Below are 17514 nucleotides of genomic sequence, written 5' to 3'. Positions count from 1 at the left end.
TTCCACATAATGCTCAAACTGGTAAGAGTGGCATAAAACACTTGTGAACAAGGACAGTTCCTTTCCAGAGAACATCTCTAGTATCCCAGGGATGATGGTAGGGGATGACTTTTATGTGCCTTGATTTAGTGTGTGTGAGAGATGGAACTGCTGGGCTAAACACTGATTCCAAATGGCTACGTTTCATCAGTCCTTTCTGCTACTCTTCCTGGCCTCTACTCAGTTGCATTGTTGGAATGGTCATCATCTCTTGATGTTCTTCCCCTTCAAAGACCCTGAGCTTGGTGTGTTATTCTTTCAGGTCTGCTTCAAACCTTGTCCCCACTAGTACATTCTGTGTCTCTGATGTAGCCTGCTAATTAGCCTGGGTTCTCTCCTGTAATCTTTGCAAGTGTCTAACTTCTCTAATGTTGTATCTATACTGCTAAATCATGTAGACTAGTATCTTTAGCAGTCACTTTAATTCTTGCATTCTATTTTGTCAAGACTTACAATTTTCTCACTCCTCCACACCCCATTATAATTCTCAGCAGAATCCCTCTCCCCATACTGGTGTTTAGAGGGTAATCTGAGATCTAGAAAATATTGTGCAGTTTGTTTTCAAAAATGACCATCTGCTAGAAAGCAGACCGTGTGGAATCCTGATATGTTTTGTTCCTGCTGCCTGGACCGAGTTCGTGTGCTCTGCAAGGCTGCAGTGTTCAAACCGAATGTCTCTCCATCCCTTTTGTGTTTCTTTCGAGCTGGGTGGTGAGGTCTCAGGTGGTGCTTTGGGTCTCCGGAGTTTCTGATCCTTAAGCAAAATGTTGGTTCTTTCACTTCTTCCTTGTGTAAGTACATTTCCCCTCATACATTTATACATGTATTTGTATCTACAACTGCGCATATAAACCAGCAGCAGATTTTCCTTCTACTACTTAGTTTCTCCAAATAAGTACTCATATTATCTGTTTTATCTTCCGTGACCACCTGAGCTTTACCTTGCTTTGCTGAAATTTGCCTTGCGAAGATAATTATTAATTTTATGCCTAATTCTTTGTCCACTCTGAAGTTTTAATTCTTTATTTTGCCCTTGTTTTTGTATTTGTTTGGGTTAAGATTTTTATAGTATTGCTTGGGCTATTTCCACAGATTTCTAATTATGTAAAAATTTAGTTTGTTTTTATTGGAAAGGCAGACTTGCAGAGAGGAGAGACAGAGATCTTCCATCCACTGGTTCACTCTCAAATTGGCCGGAAGGGCCAAAGCTGAACCAATCCAAAGCCAGGAGCTTCTTCAGGGTCTCCCACAGGGATGCTGAATCGCAAGGCCTTAGGCCATCCTCCTGCACTTTCCCAGGCCCTGAGTGGAGAGTTGGAAGGGAGAGTAGAGCAGCTGCGACACAAATCAGTGCCCATATGAGATCCTGGCACTTAGAGGGATAGGACTTAGCTATTGCACCAGACCCACAGATTTTAAATTTTTCTGCTAACACTTTTACTTTCCAATTGTTTCCCCCTTAATGATGGAATTATACTTCCCAAATACCGTTGATTTGATTCTTCCCCAGGCTTGGGATCATGGTATTATTTCCGAGTACCTGCAGAGAAATCCATTGTGTTTATCTCAGCAGAATGCGGCACTGTGGGACTTCTCATTTCTGTGTCATGCCACTTGTTCTCTTTGTAGGTGTAAGTCCCTGGGTTCCCTTCCTTTCTGGTCCTAATAGTGACTGTGTTGTTACCTTGTCAGATGTAACTTCTGTGATCCCATCTCCCCCAGACCGTCCTTGAATTGTTCCCAGAACTGGGCACTCACCTTCGCCATGCCCCCTCTCGTATTTTGTTCTAAGTGGTGGTGAGGGACAGTTAAATATTTTCAAGAGTTTGATAAAATCATCACATGATGAAAGAAGTAAGTTATTTGTCTCACCTTGAACTTTATCTGAATTCATTGTAAGACCTGAGATAGGCTAACTGTAGCCAAGTCTATGGTATTTACACTTCAAAGCATAGTGTAATTTTCTGGCTGGGTTTTATCTAAACAGAATGTGTCCATTGGAAGGTAAATTTATCAGTTGAGAATACGGAAAAACTATGCAGGTAGCCAAAGTGGAACATGTTTGTACAGAGCTCTTTGGGGTAGAGAGAATTTCACAGGCCAGAAAGTTACTCTGGGTGTGGCACATCATGAGACATCAGCATTGCTTGAATAGAATATTCTTAGCAAAATTAGCTGCTTCCTGTTGTAAAATGATTCACCAAACAGCTTTCCTTTAATTTGGTTTTCAGTATGTTACTACAGTTTTCAAATTAAGCACGTAAATATGATTATTGCTGGTATGCAGATTGAGCCTCCTGACAATATCAACAAAAGCGTGTTTTTGGTGTATTCTGAAAAGCTGGGGAAGCAGACAGGTTTCCATCCTTTAGATACCTTACCTATTTGAGGCATACTCAGCTCATAGTCATTTGAATGAGGTAAAGAATCGCTGGCATTTGTGTGCTTTATTTTTTTTTTTAACTTATTCAGAGGTATTTTTTAAATTGATGTTGAAAACCTCCCATCCTAGATACTTCCCTGGGAGTGCAAGTGGAGCTAAACAGATGAATACTCCTTATTTGAATTTCTTTCCGTCTGCTTCACTGTTACCAACTCTAGTCTGCCAGACACCCAAACCAAGTCACTTTTTGAGACAGCTCTCGGTTTTATTCTGCAGCTGTTAGCTGTCAGGTGAAGTCACACTCAACACTTGATTGGTTTTCTTCTCATGTAGCCTTTATCTTTGTTCTTTCCTCCTACTTTCAATCTTATCCTTAAATTTTGTCTTAAAGAATTATATGGATATAATTTCTTTCTGTTGCTTCATAATTTTGTCCTCCACCCCTGCCAAAGTGAGCTTTTTGCTAAACACTTCGACTAAATACTTCCTCTTTTGAAGATTGTCAGTGATCTAAACTTTGGTCTTTATTTTACTTCGCACTCAGTGCTATTTGCTGGACTGGCCCTCCGTTGAACTGGGCTTTAGCTGTCCCATGGAGTTCAGTGTATATGTTAGTCATTTCTTATGCCTTTCTTTTTAACTTGGATTTCGTGTAAGTCTTTGGGTAGTGTGATTTGGGTTGGTTGGAGCCTGCTTTGCTCATTTGTAAAGCACGTAGAGATGGTTTATTTAAATGCTTGAAGTGTGATTCTGAAGTGTTATGTGGACCTGAGTTGAAGCAACAAAACCGATAACTTCTTGAAGTAAAAATTTTTGAGCGAATCTAAAAAAGTCTGCTTCAACATGGCTGCTAACATTAAAGCATGTAAACAGTCAAAAAATAGTAGGATCATTGGATAATAATCTTTGCTTGCTTCCCTTTTAATTTACTTAGGAATTTGGTCATTGAAACCCTTTACTGTGGTTTGAATTCCAAATTTATATACAAATATTATACTTTCTAATGGTAGGTAGTGTGTGTTAATTAGCAGGCAAGCTGGTTTAATGGGATATAAGACGATACCGACTCTACTGATACATATTCAAAAGTCAAATTTTAGAGCTGTAGTATATTTGTATTTTTTATTTGAAATTTTTGGTATTGCCAAGCAAAATGAAACCTCGCTATTTGGTATATTTTATTTCTTAGAGAAATGTTTAGTTTTTCTTAATATTTTTTAAAGCCTACTCGGAAACTGTTACTGACAAAAATTGAAATGATCATTCTTCTAGAGACTAAAGGCAAATAACTTCTTGCTCTTCATGGCCTCAGGTTAATAGATGTGGAAAGGTTGAAACCTAAGTTAACCCAGTATTTCACCCTTCTTGGGTGCTTATGAGCTATTTCATAAATGACTTTTCTGCAGCTTCAGTTATCGGGAGAATCAAGGCCCAGGGGCAATGAATCCAGACAGAAACCATCTCTTTGGCCAAGTTATTGTTTCGAAGCGTTAATAAAACCATTAAGGCTACTTGAGCCAATGACCCATCTGGTTGTGTGCTTTGAGACTTCAGCTGTGATGGACTTTCAGCTTCGCTGCATCTCTGTCCAGTTCTAGCAGCTTTCTGTTGTGAAATCCGTGCTTAAGTTTATGGCCAAATTTACTTCAGTATTCCTCTTTAATTAAAAATAATGAAAAGCATTCAGGAAATTTAAATTTCCAGAGATTTCAGAAGTGCTACTTTTGCATAAAAATAGACATTCAAGTATGCCAGGTTGGTGAGTTTAAATGGTTGTCTTAGTTAATGAAGGAAATAATTTCTATTTTCATATGAAAATCTCTGATGTAAATTAATTGTGAATTTCATATTGATGGCTTAAAAGATAAGTTTAGTATGTATCAAAATGATAATATGTAATTCTCTAAAGTGATTACCATTTTGAACATATATTCCAAGGAGTCTTTTCTAAATATGTAAAAAGGAAGAACTGTGGTAAAATATTTTCCTCATAATTTGTAATTATCTCTTAAAAATCAGACAGATGACATTTGCTTTGAGTACATATTAAGCATAAAGAGGTGATAGGATAAAGGAATAGAGCAGGGTTACAAATTTTACATTGAATTTATTTTTATGAACTATTGTTTATTTGAAATGCAGAATCTGCATAGAGAGAGGGAGAGGGAGAGATCGGTCTTCAGTGCTCGGAGCCCAGAGCTTCCTCTGGGTCTCCCACAAGTATGGCAGGGGTGCAAGCACGTGGGCCATCTCCACTGCTTTCTTAGTTTCATTAGCAGAGCTGGGTTGGAAGTGAGCAACCAGGACTTGAACCAGCACTGACATGCGATGCCAGAGATGCAAGTGGCACACGGTCCTCTGTACCCTAATGCCAGCCCCTGAATCGAAGAGTGAACATTCAAATGTTAACTACAGCACAAAGAATGTGTGCTAACTCGTACTGTATTTGCTTTTTTCGGGATTTCATTAACTCCTTTGTCTCCATATTTGGTCAATCTGCTGTAAGTTCTTCAACAATATTTCTAGAACACATTTCTCCTCTGGGCACTGAAATTACCACTGTAACTTAAGCTTCATTTGCAGTCTGGGTTATTGCAGAACTCTTGTGATTTCCTGATTGTTACTGACAACTCACATTTTTTTTTGTTTTTTGTTTTTATTTTGATGTGATTTACATCTATAATAATGGACCCAGCAGTGGTTATGTCATCATGTTAGTGATATGGAGGGAGGGAATTGGACAAGGTTTCCCCCTTCTTGGCTACCCACATTAAATCATGTATTTCTTCCAGATCAGTCTTTCTAAAATACCACATAATAGCTGTGAAATTTATTAGCTGTGACTAAGAAACAATTTCTGCTATCATGAAGGAAAAAATCATGCATACACTGTAATGCATGGTTATATAATACATGTTTGTGAAAGATTGTACAAAATAACTTGAAAATTCTAGATGCCATCACTGCTTTAAAGGCTAGGTTGAAGTTCACTTGCCCACAAAACTTTCCCATCTAAAAATGGTCTTTTGCCTTGAAATCCATACTCCAAAATACACCAACCTTCTGACAAAGTTGTTAATAAATTTCTTGGCCGTGTTCTGCCAAAGAAAGAGTTGTTTGTAATGGCATTCATTGACTGGAGATTGCAGATTCTGTCTCTGAAACTATGCAGAAAATAGGACTGTAAATTCAAAAGATCAGAAATAGGAAAGAAAACAGTAAAAATGTTAACATTGGTGTTAGGTGTATATGGCAATAATCTGAACTTAATCTAGTTGGTAGAATTTAAGGCATTAAAATATTCATAAATAACTTAGTTGACAAAAATTTGGTAAACATTTTAAAAAGTTTTGCTTAGGAACCATTTTATATATTTTTAGAGAAATATGTGTACTTGTTTTTTTAATTTGATAGTTGGATTCTCATTAATCAATTTCTAGGCATTCCAGATAACCTATAATAAGTATCCCTTTGTGGTATGAGTTTCAAATACTAACTCCAGATAGTCTTAGGGTTGTTTTGTATTGTTTATTTCAGCAGAAATTTGATTGTTGTCAACTTTTTTTAAATGTCTTGTCACTTATGAGAATGCAGTTTTTGGATGGCTTTTTGTAACCTTCGCTTTATAATAAAATTACCATTTTTCATAAAAATGTTAATAACAAAAAACTTCATAAACTTCATATAAAACTGCATACTGTGGGAAGAAGTAGTGTTTTATTTTGGGAACCCAAGTAAACTTTAATTCCATTTTCTATAAATGTCCAATTTTGATTGATTGATTGATTGAGTTGAAAGGTGTAGAGATGAATCTCTTATGCACTGATTCACTCACCGACTTCCTGTGCCAGCTGAGACTGGGCCCAGGTGAGGGTCAGGAACTTCAGGTGCTTGAGTAATAAATGACCTGCTGCCTCTCAGGGTGCTAGTTGGTGAAAGCTGGACCTGGAGGCAGATGGGACCCGGACTAAGGCATTCCATCCTGGGATGTGGATGTCACAAATTGTGTCTTCAGTTGGTGTGCACCACGCACTTACTCTGTGAAAATTGTATTTGTTTAATCTGAGAGGTAACTAGGTTGACAGGTAGGTAGATACGTGGAATGGGCAAGCATCCCTGGGAGGTGGAAACTCAATCCACTTGTCTCCCGTGGGTGACAGGAACCCAGCCCTTTACAGCTACTACCTCTTGTTCCCTGAAAACTGAAGAGTGGTTTCGCGAAGCACAAATACAGAAACTTTCTTTGCATACAAAATGCGCTGCCGTTGCTGTTGGGTGTACCACAGGACAGACACTAGTGACTTTGTGAACTTGCTGTGTCTGAGTGCAGTGCCAGGTAGAGAGACAGAGTGTGTGAAGAGCAGTGTTTGAAGAATCAGGGAGGCATTGGCTGATGTGACACAGCCACAGGAAGCTGCTGGTGACAGCCCAGTGCTTCAGTTTCTTTGCTAATGGCTTTGAGGCCAGTTCTTTATAGTTAGTGCTCTTTCATCATTCATTGTTATCCTAGAATTTAAGCTAAGGCGTCCTCCTTTACAGCTTGCAGTGCTGGTGTCTTACATGTGCTGAAATAGAAGGAAGAAATCACTGCTCTTTGGCTTCCTTTGGAGCTCCTCAATTTATGTAGACTGTTTATTGCAGATCCATTTTGAATATATGTTGGTAATTCATTGAACTTTTATTTATCTTGGGTAACTTGTTGAGGATTATGAGATCATGTACTGTATTTTAAACTAAAATATGTGATTCTGAAAATCCTAAATACCAGAGTGGTGATCTATTTTAATAATAAACTTTTTTTTTCTCAAGATGTGATTTTCAAAATGTACAGAAAGTTTTCCTGCAATGTTCCAAAATCCAAGCTCATTTGTTGTTAAACTTGTCTGTCTGTTTTTTTACACAGGGAGTGATAGGTATACAGCTGGTCGTTACCATGGTGATGGCCAGTGTCTTGCAGAAGATTATACCTCACTATTCTCTTGCTCGGTGGCTACTCTGTAATGGCAGGTAAGGCAAGGATAGGGTGATTGTGGCTGGCACTTTCAATCCACAGTTTACCAGGCTGGTTAACTTCTTAGAAGTTAAGTTAAAATGATTCCTATTTGTAAAAAGTATGACAAAGGAAAAAAGATTTGGCTGTCTTATTTCTGTTATATGGGATATTAGTGTTTTACCTGTTTGGCCCAAGCAAAGCCATTAGGACAAGGAAGAAGTCCCCTTTGCCCCTCCCTCCCTGTGCTGTGTCCTACCAGCAGCGTCTGTCCACCAGGAATGCCCTGCATCTTCCAGTTACCCTATAGTAGCTTGTCAACAAGGGGTGAGAAATAAATTGCGAATGATTTTCATCATTGTTGATAAAATGACTCCACTCATATGTCCTGTTGATAACTCTACTCAGAGTCTTAATGACAGTTAAGGGTTCTTTGTTTTGCCATAATGAATTTTAAACCGTGTAAGAAGCGGAGGGTGCACTTTTGCTGTGGGATTTTGTGTCTGCTGAAAACTCGGTACTATTCCCACTCGTTCCACAAAGGACCGAAGTTACCTCGCTGAAATACATACGATAATCAAGTCCAAGGACATGAATTTAGTATAGTTGATGTAGTGAGATGAAAGCCAGAAATACATGCACACAAAATACACAGCAGAATCTCGTGTAATTATGAAAGGTAAGTGACAAAATTAGTACAATTATTTATGTCAGTTATTCATCTGCTGTGAATAGCCGGCTTCTGTTCGTCTTTGTCCAGTTTCTTCGGTTCATATCTTTTAAAGGCAGGAAGTAATGGATAGCTCTCTCACTAATGATTTGTGATACTGTGAGACAAAAAAGCCTTTAGGGTCAGTGTATCTACAAAGCTAAATCTCCTTCTTAGAATTTATTGTTTTTAACATTTATTTATACTCTTCATGTGTCCTCCATATTGGTTTTCAAGTATAGAAATGTGTTGCTTAGACTTAAAATCCTTATGGAACTCTGAAACATTCACGTCTGTAAAATGAATGTAAGAAAAATAGCTGTTTATAAATGTGTATTTTATCAGCAAAATAAATAATGGCCAAAGTTCTAATAAGGTTGAAAGCCTCTGTCAGACTGATTTGTAAGTGAGAATCAGTCATCTGTGACCACGTTTTACTGTGTAGCCTTAATATGCCCTGTGCAATCTTGTTTACCTATTTTGCTTAGCAAAACTGTTTTCCATAGATTGTGAAAGGGTAAACATCAGTGGGGCAGGTTATTGTTAATTATATGTAAATGTAATCTTATTAAATAAACTATGTAGCATTCATTAAAATCGATTTTTTTTCCTGCTGAGGCCGTCACATTTCTAGTTCTTATGCTTGGGATCCAGTGAGGCTTCAGCACCCATTTAGGCTATCAAAGTCTTGACCATCTTCCTCCAGTTTTATTCTGTGTGCATTTTAAGTGTTCTCCCATATTTTAGTTTCCATATATATCTGTAAAATTTGTATACACCAATAAAAACTAACGCTTTAGAAATCTAAAGCCTGATTATCTGTAATATTGAAGTACTGTCTTATATTGAAATTGACATGCAGAATTTGAGGAAGCGTTCGGCCTTTAAACATGATTTCATTTTCTTTGTGATCTTGATGGAGTAAACAGATTAGCCTTTGTATTAATCAAAGCTGTATTTGATGCTCAGTCAGTTGCCATGGAAATCAAGATTTTATGCTGTCCTCAGTTTTGTTGTGTCTTGTGTTTTTAAGATCATCATCCTTTTAGTTAGCATTAGTCCTTTTGAGATCATGAAAGTCAACTTGCTGAGTGATGTTCCCCAACTCAGTCGAGTAAGATCATTGATTCTTTTAAAAAGTTTTATTTATTTGTAAGGCAAAGTTAGAAGGAGGGAAAATCAAAGAAAGAATGGTCTTCCATTCACTGGAAGAGATCGGTTGGGCTGATGGTCCAAAGCCACAGGCACCCGTGGGTGCAGATGCCCAAGAACTTGAATCATCTCCTGCTGCATTCCCAGGCATGTTAGCAGGGAGCTAGACTGGAAGTAGGCAATGGAATCCACACTGGAACCAGCATGGTCATGCTGGCATTTCAGGAGCTGGCTTTATCCACGGTACCAGCCCTGATCATTGATTTTGATGCTTTTTGACCTAATTACCATTTCATCAACTTCTTTGATATGGGATACTTTTTAAATAGTCACAGAAATCTGGAAGTTCTTTTTTGCTTGGGCCAAAATATCGATTTTAAGTTTTTATGTATTTAAAGGCAGAGAGAAGTTGGAGGGAAAGCAGGCCGGGTTTGGGTGGTGTCTTCCATCTTGTGGCTCATACCTCAACAGCACACCACAGTTGCTTTGGCTGAACCAGGCTGAATGCCGGAATCCAGAACTAAGTGTGGCTCTCTCAGACAGACATGAGGGACTCAAGTCCTTGACCGTTACCGCTGTTTTCCAGAGAATACATTAGCAGGAAGCAGGAGCCAAGACACAAGCCCACGTGCTCTGATGGCAATGCACCTGTCCCAGTCTGGTCCTAACTGCTGCACCAAGTGCCTCTCTCTAAAACATCAGAATTGAAAACTTCATCTCAAACCATCTGATGGAAATTGGATGGAACAAAGAGAAATGGGAGCGCATTCCTTAGGGTTTCTAAATGTATAAAAGAATCTGAGGGGAGAGGCACAAATTGTAAATGAGTGTTCATGCATTAACTAAAAGTTATGCCTTTTGTGGTGTTAATACTTGTCCACATTTCATTTTGACCTTTGTCCATTTGAAATGGAGAGTTTGAAGTGGCACCTGACTGTGGTATGCTGAATTAGTAAGCTACTTTCCCTAAGGAGTCAGCAACTTGAAGAAATAAATAAAGTATACCTGGTTCTTAAAAGCCAATACTCTTTGAAACAGTTAACTGATTTTCAGTTTTTCTAAAGTATTACTGATAGCATTATATATTTTTAACTTTTTTTGAATTATGTGTTTTTAGTGAGGTGTAGTTCTATCCATACTTCCTTTATATTTTCATAAAGCCTTTTGTTGCCTCATTTGGGTCTATACCCTGTAAACCAGGTAGGAGGGAAACTGCACTGGAGTGTGTTAGGACCTCTAGAATGAACACAGCTTTCTCACCTCACTTGGTTTCCTCAGACGGGAATCAGCAAACTGGCAAGTTAGGGCTTGGGAGCGCTCCAGCTGGATCCTCCAAGAGATGATGCAGCTGTCCTCCAGGGATGCCCTGGGTGTCCAAACCTTCCAGCGCAGCTCCTCCCTCCCTCCAGCTACTCTGGTGGATGAAGAGAGGTTCCTGGATGTCAAGCTTAGAAACAGTTCATTATGACTGGGGCCTTTTGGATTATTTCTGTGCAGAAAAAGCTGGGCATTGTAGGTTTCATTTAGAACTATGAAATGAAAAACAAGATTATATAGTGCAAACTTTGTCAACAGTGATATCGCCATTTCTTGCAAGTGAGAAAACAGACTTTAAATGATTTGCTCAAGTCCACATGCTGAGAAGTGACACAGGCCTCTTGTTTCAGAGGTCTGGTTTTTAATTTCGTGCAGCAGTCCCTCAGCTCCTGGTCTGTAGTCTGGATATGGGGGAAGGGAAATGGGAAATTCATTTATAAGGGAAGCAATTTATAGATTTTAACTCATGCACTGTTCAGAGTGGCATGATAACAACTTGTACTGTTGTCTTCTACCCTTCCCATTCAAAGCATGAATACTTTTTCTAGCCCCTCCATGTTTATAGTTTTTAAATAACCACTTAGTTTATCAAGTTGGCTGTTCTGCTCTGATGCTTATGTTCTAGTAGCTGCTGTGCAGTAGCCTAGTACCACATCACTTACCTGTGTCATTCACCTCACTTCATCTCATCACGTAAGCATTCTATCACGTCATGCCATCACAAAGTGGGTGAGTATAGAACAATAAAGCACTTTGAGAGATTACATTCCTGTAACTTTTTGCATGTTATAATTGTTTTATTACTAATTATTGCTAATCTTGTACTGTACCTAATTTGTAAAGTAAGCTTTATAATAACTAAGTACATATAGGAAAAACATAGTATCTGTGGCATTTATCTGTGCTGTCTTTGGACTCAGGCATCCACTGTGTCTTGTGATACATCACTTCCACTTCCCTAAGGAGAGAAACTGTACTGACTGTGTTTATGACTGCCCGTCCACCTCCCCATCTTGCCCTGGGGCTGTCATACCTGAACAGTTTTAATTTTGGAGTAGGAATAGAATTTCTCTTACTGTTTAAATTAATTCCAAATTTCTGAATTATGGGAATCTTAAATTCTGTTTCTCAAGTTTTCTTAATTAAAAAATTCATATTGAATTTCCATAATCGAAAATTCAAATGAAGACTGGTATGGCGTAAGGAAGGTTTCGTGTTTGACCCAATGTGATGAATCATAGCTAAGATGCAGGCACAGTGTGTGGGTAGTGTGGTGCGCAGGCTTAGCCACTGCTTGCCAGGCCAATTTAGCTCCCAGCTGCTCTGCTTCTCACCCAGCTTCCTGCTCCTGCTCCTGTTCCTGGGAAGGCAGAGGACGATGAATCAGCTAATGTTATCTGTTACTTAACAGTATTCCAAAATCTTAAGAAAATTTGAAATCCACTACAGTTTTGATCTCAAGTGCTCTGAATAAGAGATACTCGGTCTGTGTTTCAGTAAATGTTATTTGTTCTCCTGTTCTTCATGTGTTTGTCCGATGGTATGGAAGAGATTTCTGCTCTAACTAGAATTTGAGCAGTAAGCTCTCTCTTTAGTCTACCTCTTTAAGCTCTAAACCCATGTAATGTATTAGCAACCCAAGAGAATTGTGAGCGATTCACCTAATTCTTTCATCCTGTTTCTTCTAAAAGAAAGAGCTGTCCTGAGAAATTTCTCCGGACCTACATACACGTTGCTTAACCTAACATAAGGAACACTTGTTCTGACAGTTACCTCTATTACCTAAAGATGCTCTTTTTCATGTCTAACATATAATGATTTGTGGTCAAAGGTATTATTTACTTTCTATTGTACTTAAAGTTACTTTTTGTTTTGAAGTTTGCTTGGCCCCTCTTTCCGTGAAAAGGTAAGTGATAGGCTGCATTCTTTGTACATTTGAATAGTGGGTTTTGCATGAGAAGAATACTGCTTTTTCTGGATGGTAGCCTCCTTGCTGAACCTGCTTTCTGTTTTCCTCATGTTTCGCTCAAACTTCCTACATTTTCTGCTTATTTCCCTAAGTCCTCACTTTGCGCTTTCCCCTCACGTGTCCCTAATCAACGATTTATTAGTCAGATTCACTCTGATGTGTTAACACCCCCTCATACTCAGTTAATTTTCTTGCCTGTTTTCTGTTGCATGCTGCCCAATTCCACAATCCGCCCGTGCCCTTGGTGAATTAAACCTACTATTCAAATGCGTAGTAGTAGGACCTGTGACCTAAGGAAAAAGTGTGGGCCTTCAGCTACTTCCTGTACAGGGAATGCCTGAATCCTTTGGTGTCCTAAATGCCAGTTCCAGAATATTAGTATTCCCAACAAACAGCAAGAGAATGGTATTTCAGCTTCTTGTGCTGAAAGACTGTCTAGATTTTATGTGCTATTTGTTTTCTCTGAAGAGTTTTTTTTCTGATCAATATTAAAAAGATCTAGAATGGAGAAAGTTGTCAAGTTGTCTTGAGTGACTATCTTTGTAGTTCAGGTTGGTGCGACAAGATGTTGTAGGCTGGATGACTGATCAACAACAGAAACTTGCTCACAGTTCTGAAGCCTGAAAGCAGAGATGAGAATGCAGTGTGGTGGGGTTCTGGGGAGTCCCTTCTGTGTAAGCCGCCTCTGGCAGAAAGGGAGCAGGCTGAGCCTCCCAAGACCACCTCACTGGGGTCTTGATGGCAACTCTGTTCATAGCAGTGACCTGTGCTGTGTACCTTGAAATCAAGTTTTATATTGAAAGCTTTTCAAATTTTCTGGTGACTTTTTTATGTGCCCATGTTCAGATTTTCATTTTAAATTTGTATGAGTTTTACTTTTGAAAATTTCTGAAGTGGCTTGCTGTAAGTCACATTTCTTTTCAAGCTTTTAAAAATAAAATGGGGGTTAATGTATTCAATATTTTCTAGCACATATTGCTTCAGTGTTGATGAAATGATTATTGGATGATTATTTAAATAGTTTACTAAGGTGTGTAGCATAATACTGTTATAATATCTGAGTAATTGACAGTCTGAACATAAGTTTAAAAAAGTGGCTGGGTAGCCAAAGTAAATGTTATGAGAAACATCAAAATTAATATATCTAAGTGTAACAGCTTCAGTTTTTTAGTGAGATCTTATTAATGGTCTGTTTTTATTTTAAAAGTAGATACAAAGAGTGACAAGGAGGAAACATGGCAGGAAAAGAGAGTGAGCTAGGGCAAGACCTTCCATTTGCTACTGCACTCTGAATTACTGTTACAACCAGGGCTTGGCCAGGCTCAAGCCAGGAACCTTTAAGTTTATTTTGTTCCATTTCAAAAACTGTGAGGTAGGCCTATAATAATTAACCAAAAAAATGACAAGTTGGTAAAAATAAGAGGTGATGGACAAACCCAAAGACAATCACTTTAAGTTGTGTTATAATTTCTAATATTTTATATTAATATTTTCCCCTTAGTTGTGCCATTTTACATTATACTACTTTTGATCAGCACATTAACCAGAAACTTTTTTCTCATTGTGTTTTTCTGACCATTAATAACTGTTACATAAACTCTTAAATCATAAGCTTCTTGAAAGGTTGCTTGAGGAATGGAGAAAAATAGCAGATTTCTATCTGCATGGTTCAACATCTGCAACAGCTGCAAATGAGCAAGACCAACATGGTAGCTGGAAACTCAGGCTAAGTCTCGCATTTGGGTTGCTGGGACCGTTACTTGAGCTGTCAGAGCTGCATCTGCAGGTCCGTGTTGGTAGCAAACTGGAGTCCGGATCTGGAGTAAGGGTTTGAACCCAGGGACACAGGCATCATCACAGCTGTCTGCTTAACTGGCAGTACAAACACCTGCTCTGAAATGTAACAAACTTACATTTGCTCTTCTAGCCTATAGTAAAAAGGCATAGTGCAGCATTTGCAAGTAGGCAGTCATTTTGCTGAGGTATGTGTCCAGCAAAAGCTGAAAATTGAAATCAGAATGCAATATACAGTGAGTGAGGACTCTAATAGTTTGGGATCCAACTGTGTACAAGGCACTGATGAAACAAAATCATGCAACCAATAACACTGGGTTTTACTTGGAACCCATGATCTGACTTCAGCCTGTTCTCACTGCCCGACACTGTTACTGTGCTCCACGTTTTACTAAATGCTTATTCCTCAAACCTGACACATGCCTACCTCAGCCTTACCCAGCTCCTGGAACCAGAACCCAAGCCCAGACCCTTAACCCCAAGTATGCATGCACCCTTTTGGGCTGATTGATTGATTGGCATATGGAAGAAGGCACCTGAGCTCCAGGTTATAATACGTGGTGGCCTTGGCATTTTACTTTCCTGAAATAGTAATCTACTTCCTAATTTCTTCGTGTTCTCTTTCATATCAGAAGATATACCACTGTCTCCAAATCATCAGTGTGGGTGTATCAGCCTGTGTTCCTTAACTTTTTCGCTCTCTACCCTTAGCAAGACCTGCTGAATTGCCACTTCTCTACTGTTCTTTCTTGCCTCGTGCTAACAGAACAGCAGAGACCTTAAAATTTAAGTTGAAGTGTTTTTCCCCTGATAGGAGATCGCTATTTTAGCATCACATCTAAATTCCACAGTACAAACTTTGAGGCTTTTCATGATGTTTCCTTCTCATCTCTCCAGCCTTCCTCTTGTGTTCGTCCTTGAAGCTGCTGCTGTGCGGCTTTTAAGTTGCTGCAGTATTCTGTTCTTCCTGGCCTTGGGGCTTTTAGAGATGCCGTTCCCTCCCTAGAATTTCTATCCTCCTTCTTGCATTTTGTGCAGTCTTTAGGTTCTCCCCAGTCTATATTTTCATCACTTACTTATTCTTTCATATAATATCACAGCTTATACTGTCTTTTAGTTGTTGTTGGTTAAATTCTACCCCATCTGGCTTTACTGGGATAATTCTCTCTCTGTTGTGTATTCGAGTGTCTGAACTCTGCTCTCTGTAAGGGGTGAGTGAATGAATGCAAGAGAGAACAAATGAGTAAGAGACTAGATGTAAGTGGTCCTCAAAGCATCTAACATCCTTGGATTTCAGCTTTGAATGGTCATTTTTACTAATGAAGATGACCCTGGGTTACCCATTAGAGCTATAGCAAATGTAATCCAGTTTAGAAAAATGGGCTTGCAAAGTAATATTGAAGTTGATTTTTTAAAAATAGCTCTTAGAAAATGAGTCTTAACGTATTTCTTTTTTAAAAGACTCTAAGCTAGCCTAAGTTTTCTCACACTAACAATTCTTTCACTGATTTTCACTGATTATTATTTGTCAATGCTGAGCAGCAACTAGTTTTAGTTGTTGTAAATTACTTCCTGCTTAAGTATTCTTTTAAATGTGGATTTAAAAATATACATTTGTGGATTCTGTATTTGCAGTTTGTGTATTTGTTATCTGTTTGGAACCAGCTTTTCTGGTCATCCATGGACATAACCGAGGTGCTGACAAATTGGGGTGGTCCTGTCTCCGTGTTCCCAGATGCTGTCAGATAAGGCCACGCTGCTTTCCTACCAGAACTTGAGATGGAAACAGGATCCATCTTGGCTGTGTTTCTTCTCATCTCTTGTTTGTTGGTGGTGATCTCTTTGATTAAACTGACCTTAAATCACAGTGCTGAGTTACTGGGTTGTAGTCCACAACACAAAGATGTGATGTGCCATGCAAAAAGAAATTGCTGAGGAAATTCAAGGAACTCAGAAAAATGCTGGTTTAATGATTATACTCATTTGATAACTTTTCAGGCATGAGGAAACATTATTGGTATGAATTCAGTGTTAACAGTGGATGTAAAATAAGGTGTCTTTAAACGGAAGCACACATTGAACGAGCTTATGTATTGACCAATATATGAAAATGTTGTGACCAAAGGCTCCCAGGAACCTAACCCTGTATTTCCTGTAGGAGCAGGGCTCCGTTCACTGCGACTTTGTAGACCTAACTACCACGAATAATGAGCCGTGACTGTAAGTCAAATTCTGGACTCTAGAAATTTCAGGAAGTTCTTCCTCCTTTGTTAATTGTAATTTAAGGACTTTATGGGTGGGTTACATATTTTACTTTAAGACCATTAGACTGAGAACTGAATTATTTGGCTTCAGTGATCCTTTTTGAGCACTTACTGTATGCCAGTAACTGTACCAGCCTTGAAGTCCACAGAACCAGGATGTCCTAAAATCCTAGGTTAGGGTGCCATTCTGTTTCAGTTTACATGGTCTGACACCTGGGATGCTGAACTACCCAAAGTTAGCACAGGATCCTTAATGCTGCCCTGTCTTGGCCACCAGCCACGAGTTCTAGAGTACTGGGGCATAGGGGACAACAGATTCAGGTGGTCGGTCACCATGACATTACATTCACTCGTTTTCTAGACGATTCACAGAACTCAGAGAACACCTAACTTTATAGTCTCATTGTAAAGAAAATACATGAGGTAAGCTCTGGGAGGAGCACAGAATTTCCACACCCCTTTCCCATGGAATTAGAGTTCATCCTCGGCACATCAGTGTGTTGATCAGCCCGGAAGCTTCTCTGAACTGTGGTGTCCAGAGGGGTAATAAGGAGTTCCATTACATAGATATGATTTCATATCACTGATATAAGTAATTAAACTTTCTTTCCAGTTCGTCTCCTCTCCCTTGAAGTTGGGTGGCAGAAGGGTCCGACTCTGTGCCTTTGTTTGTGGTGCTGAGCCCCTGTCCTGGAGTGGGGTGGGTTTCAGGGTAGAGCGATGAGCACACGCAGCAACATAATGAAGAAAACCGTGTCATTCTGATTATTCAGAGGACTCCGGAGCTCCATGCAAGGATCTGGGAGCGAAAAGTAGATACCAAAGGGACTTCTAAAATTTTATGGAAATGGGATTAAATTGTAGAAATGAAGAAGTACAAGCAGTTTTTCAGAATAA

At 39.0% G+C, this 17514-nt stretch overlaps 1 protein-coding gene across 3 annotated transcripts in view; it reads left to right on the top strand.

Moving 5' to 3' along the window:
• The window catches only part of TMEM161B (transmembrane protein 161B), a 50763-nt gene that overhangs the window by 10284 nt on the left and 22965 nt on the right, over window positions 1-17514 (top strand). Inside the window, exon 2 of one of the 3 annotated variants that reach the window (XM_040986017.1) lies at window positions 7326-7429. The exons of 1 other annotated variant lie outside the window; for it this stretch is intronic. In XM_040986017.1, the coding sequence (XP_040841951.1) occupies window positions 7326-7429 (104 nt within the window). Of the gene's footprint in view, window positions 1-7325; window positions 7430-17514 lie in introns of those variants that run through there. One more of the 3 variants, XM_040986018.1, reaches the window with a different exon arrangement.

Source organism: Ochotona curzoniae, unplaced genomic scaffold, assembly GCF_017591425.1.
Source record: "Ochotona curzoniae isolate NIBS_2020 unplaced genomic scaffold, NIBS_Ocur_1.0 contig_4501, whole genome shotgun sequence".
Lineage (NCBI taxonomy): Eukaryota > Metazoa > Chordata > Mammalia > Lagomorpha > Ochotonidae > Ochotona > Ochotona curzoniae.
Note: the sequence above shows the minus strand (reverse complement) of the source record. Positions and strands in the feature narration are given on the sequence as shown.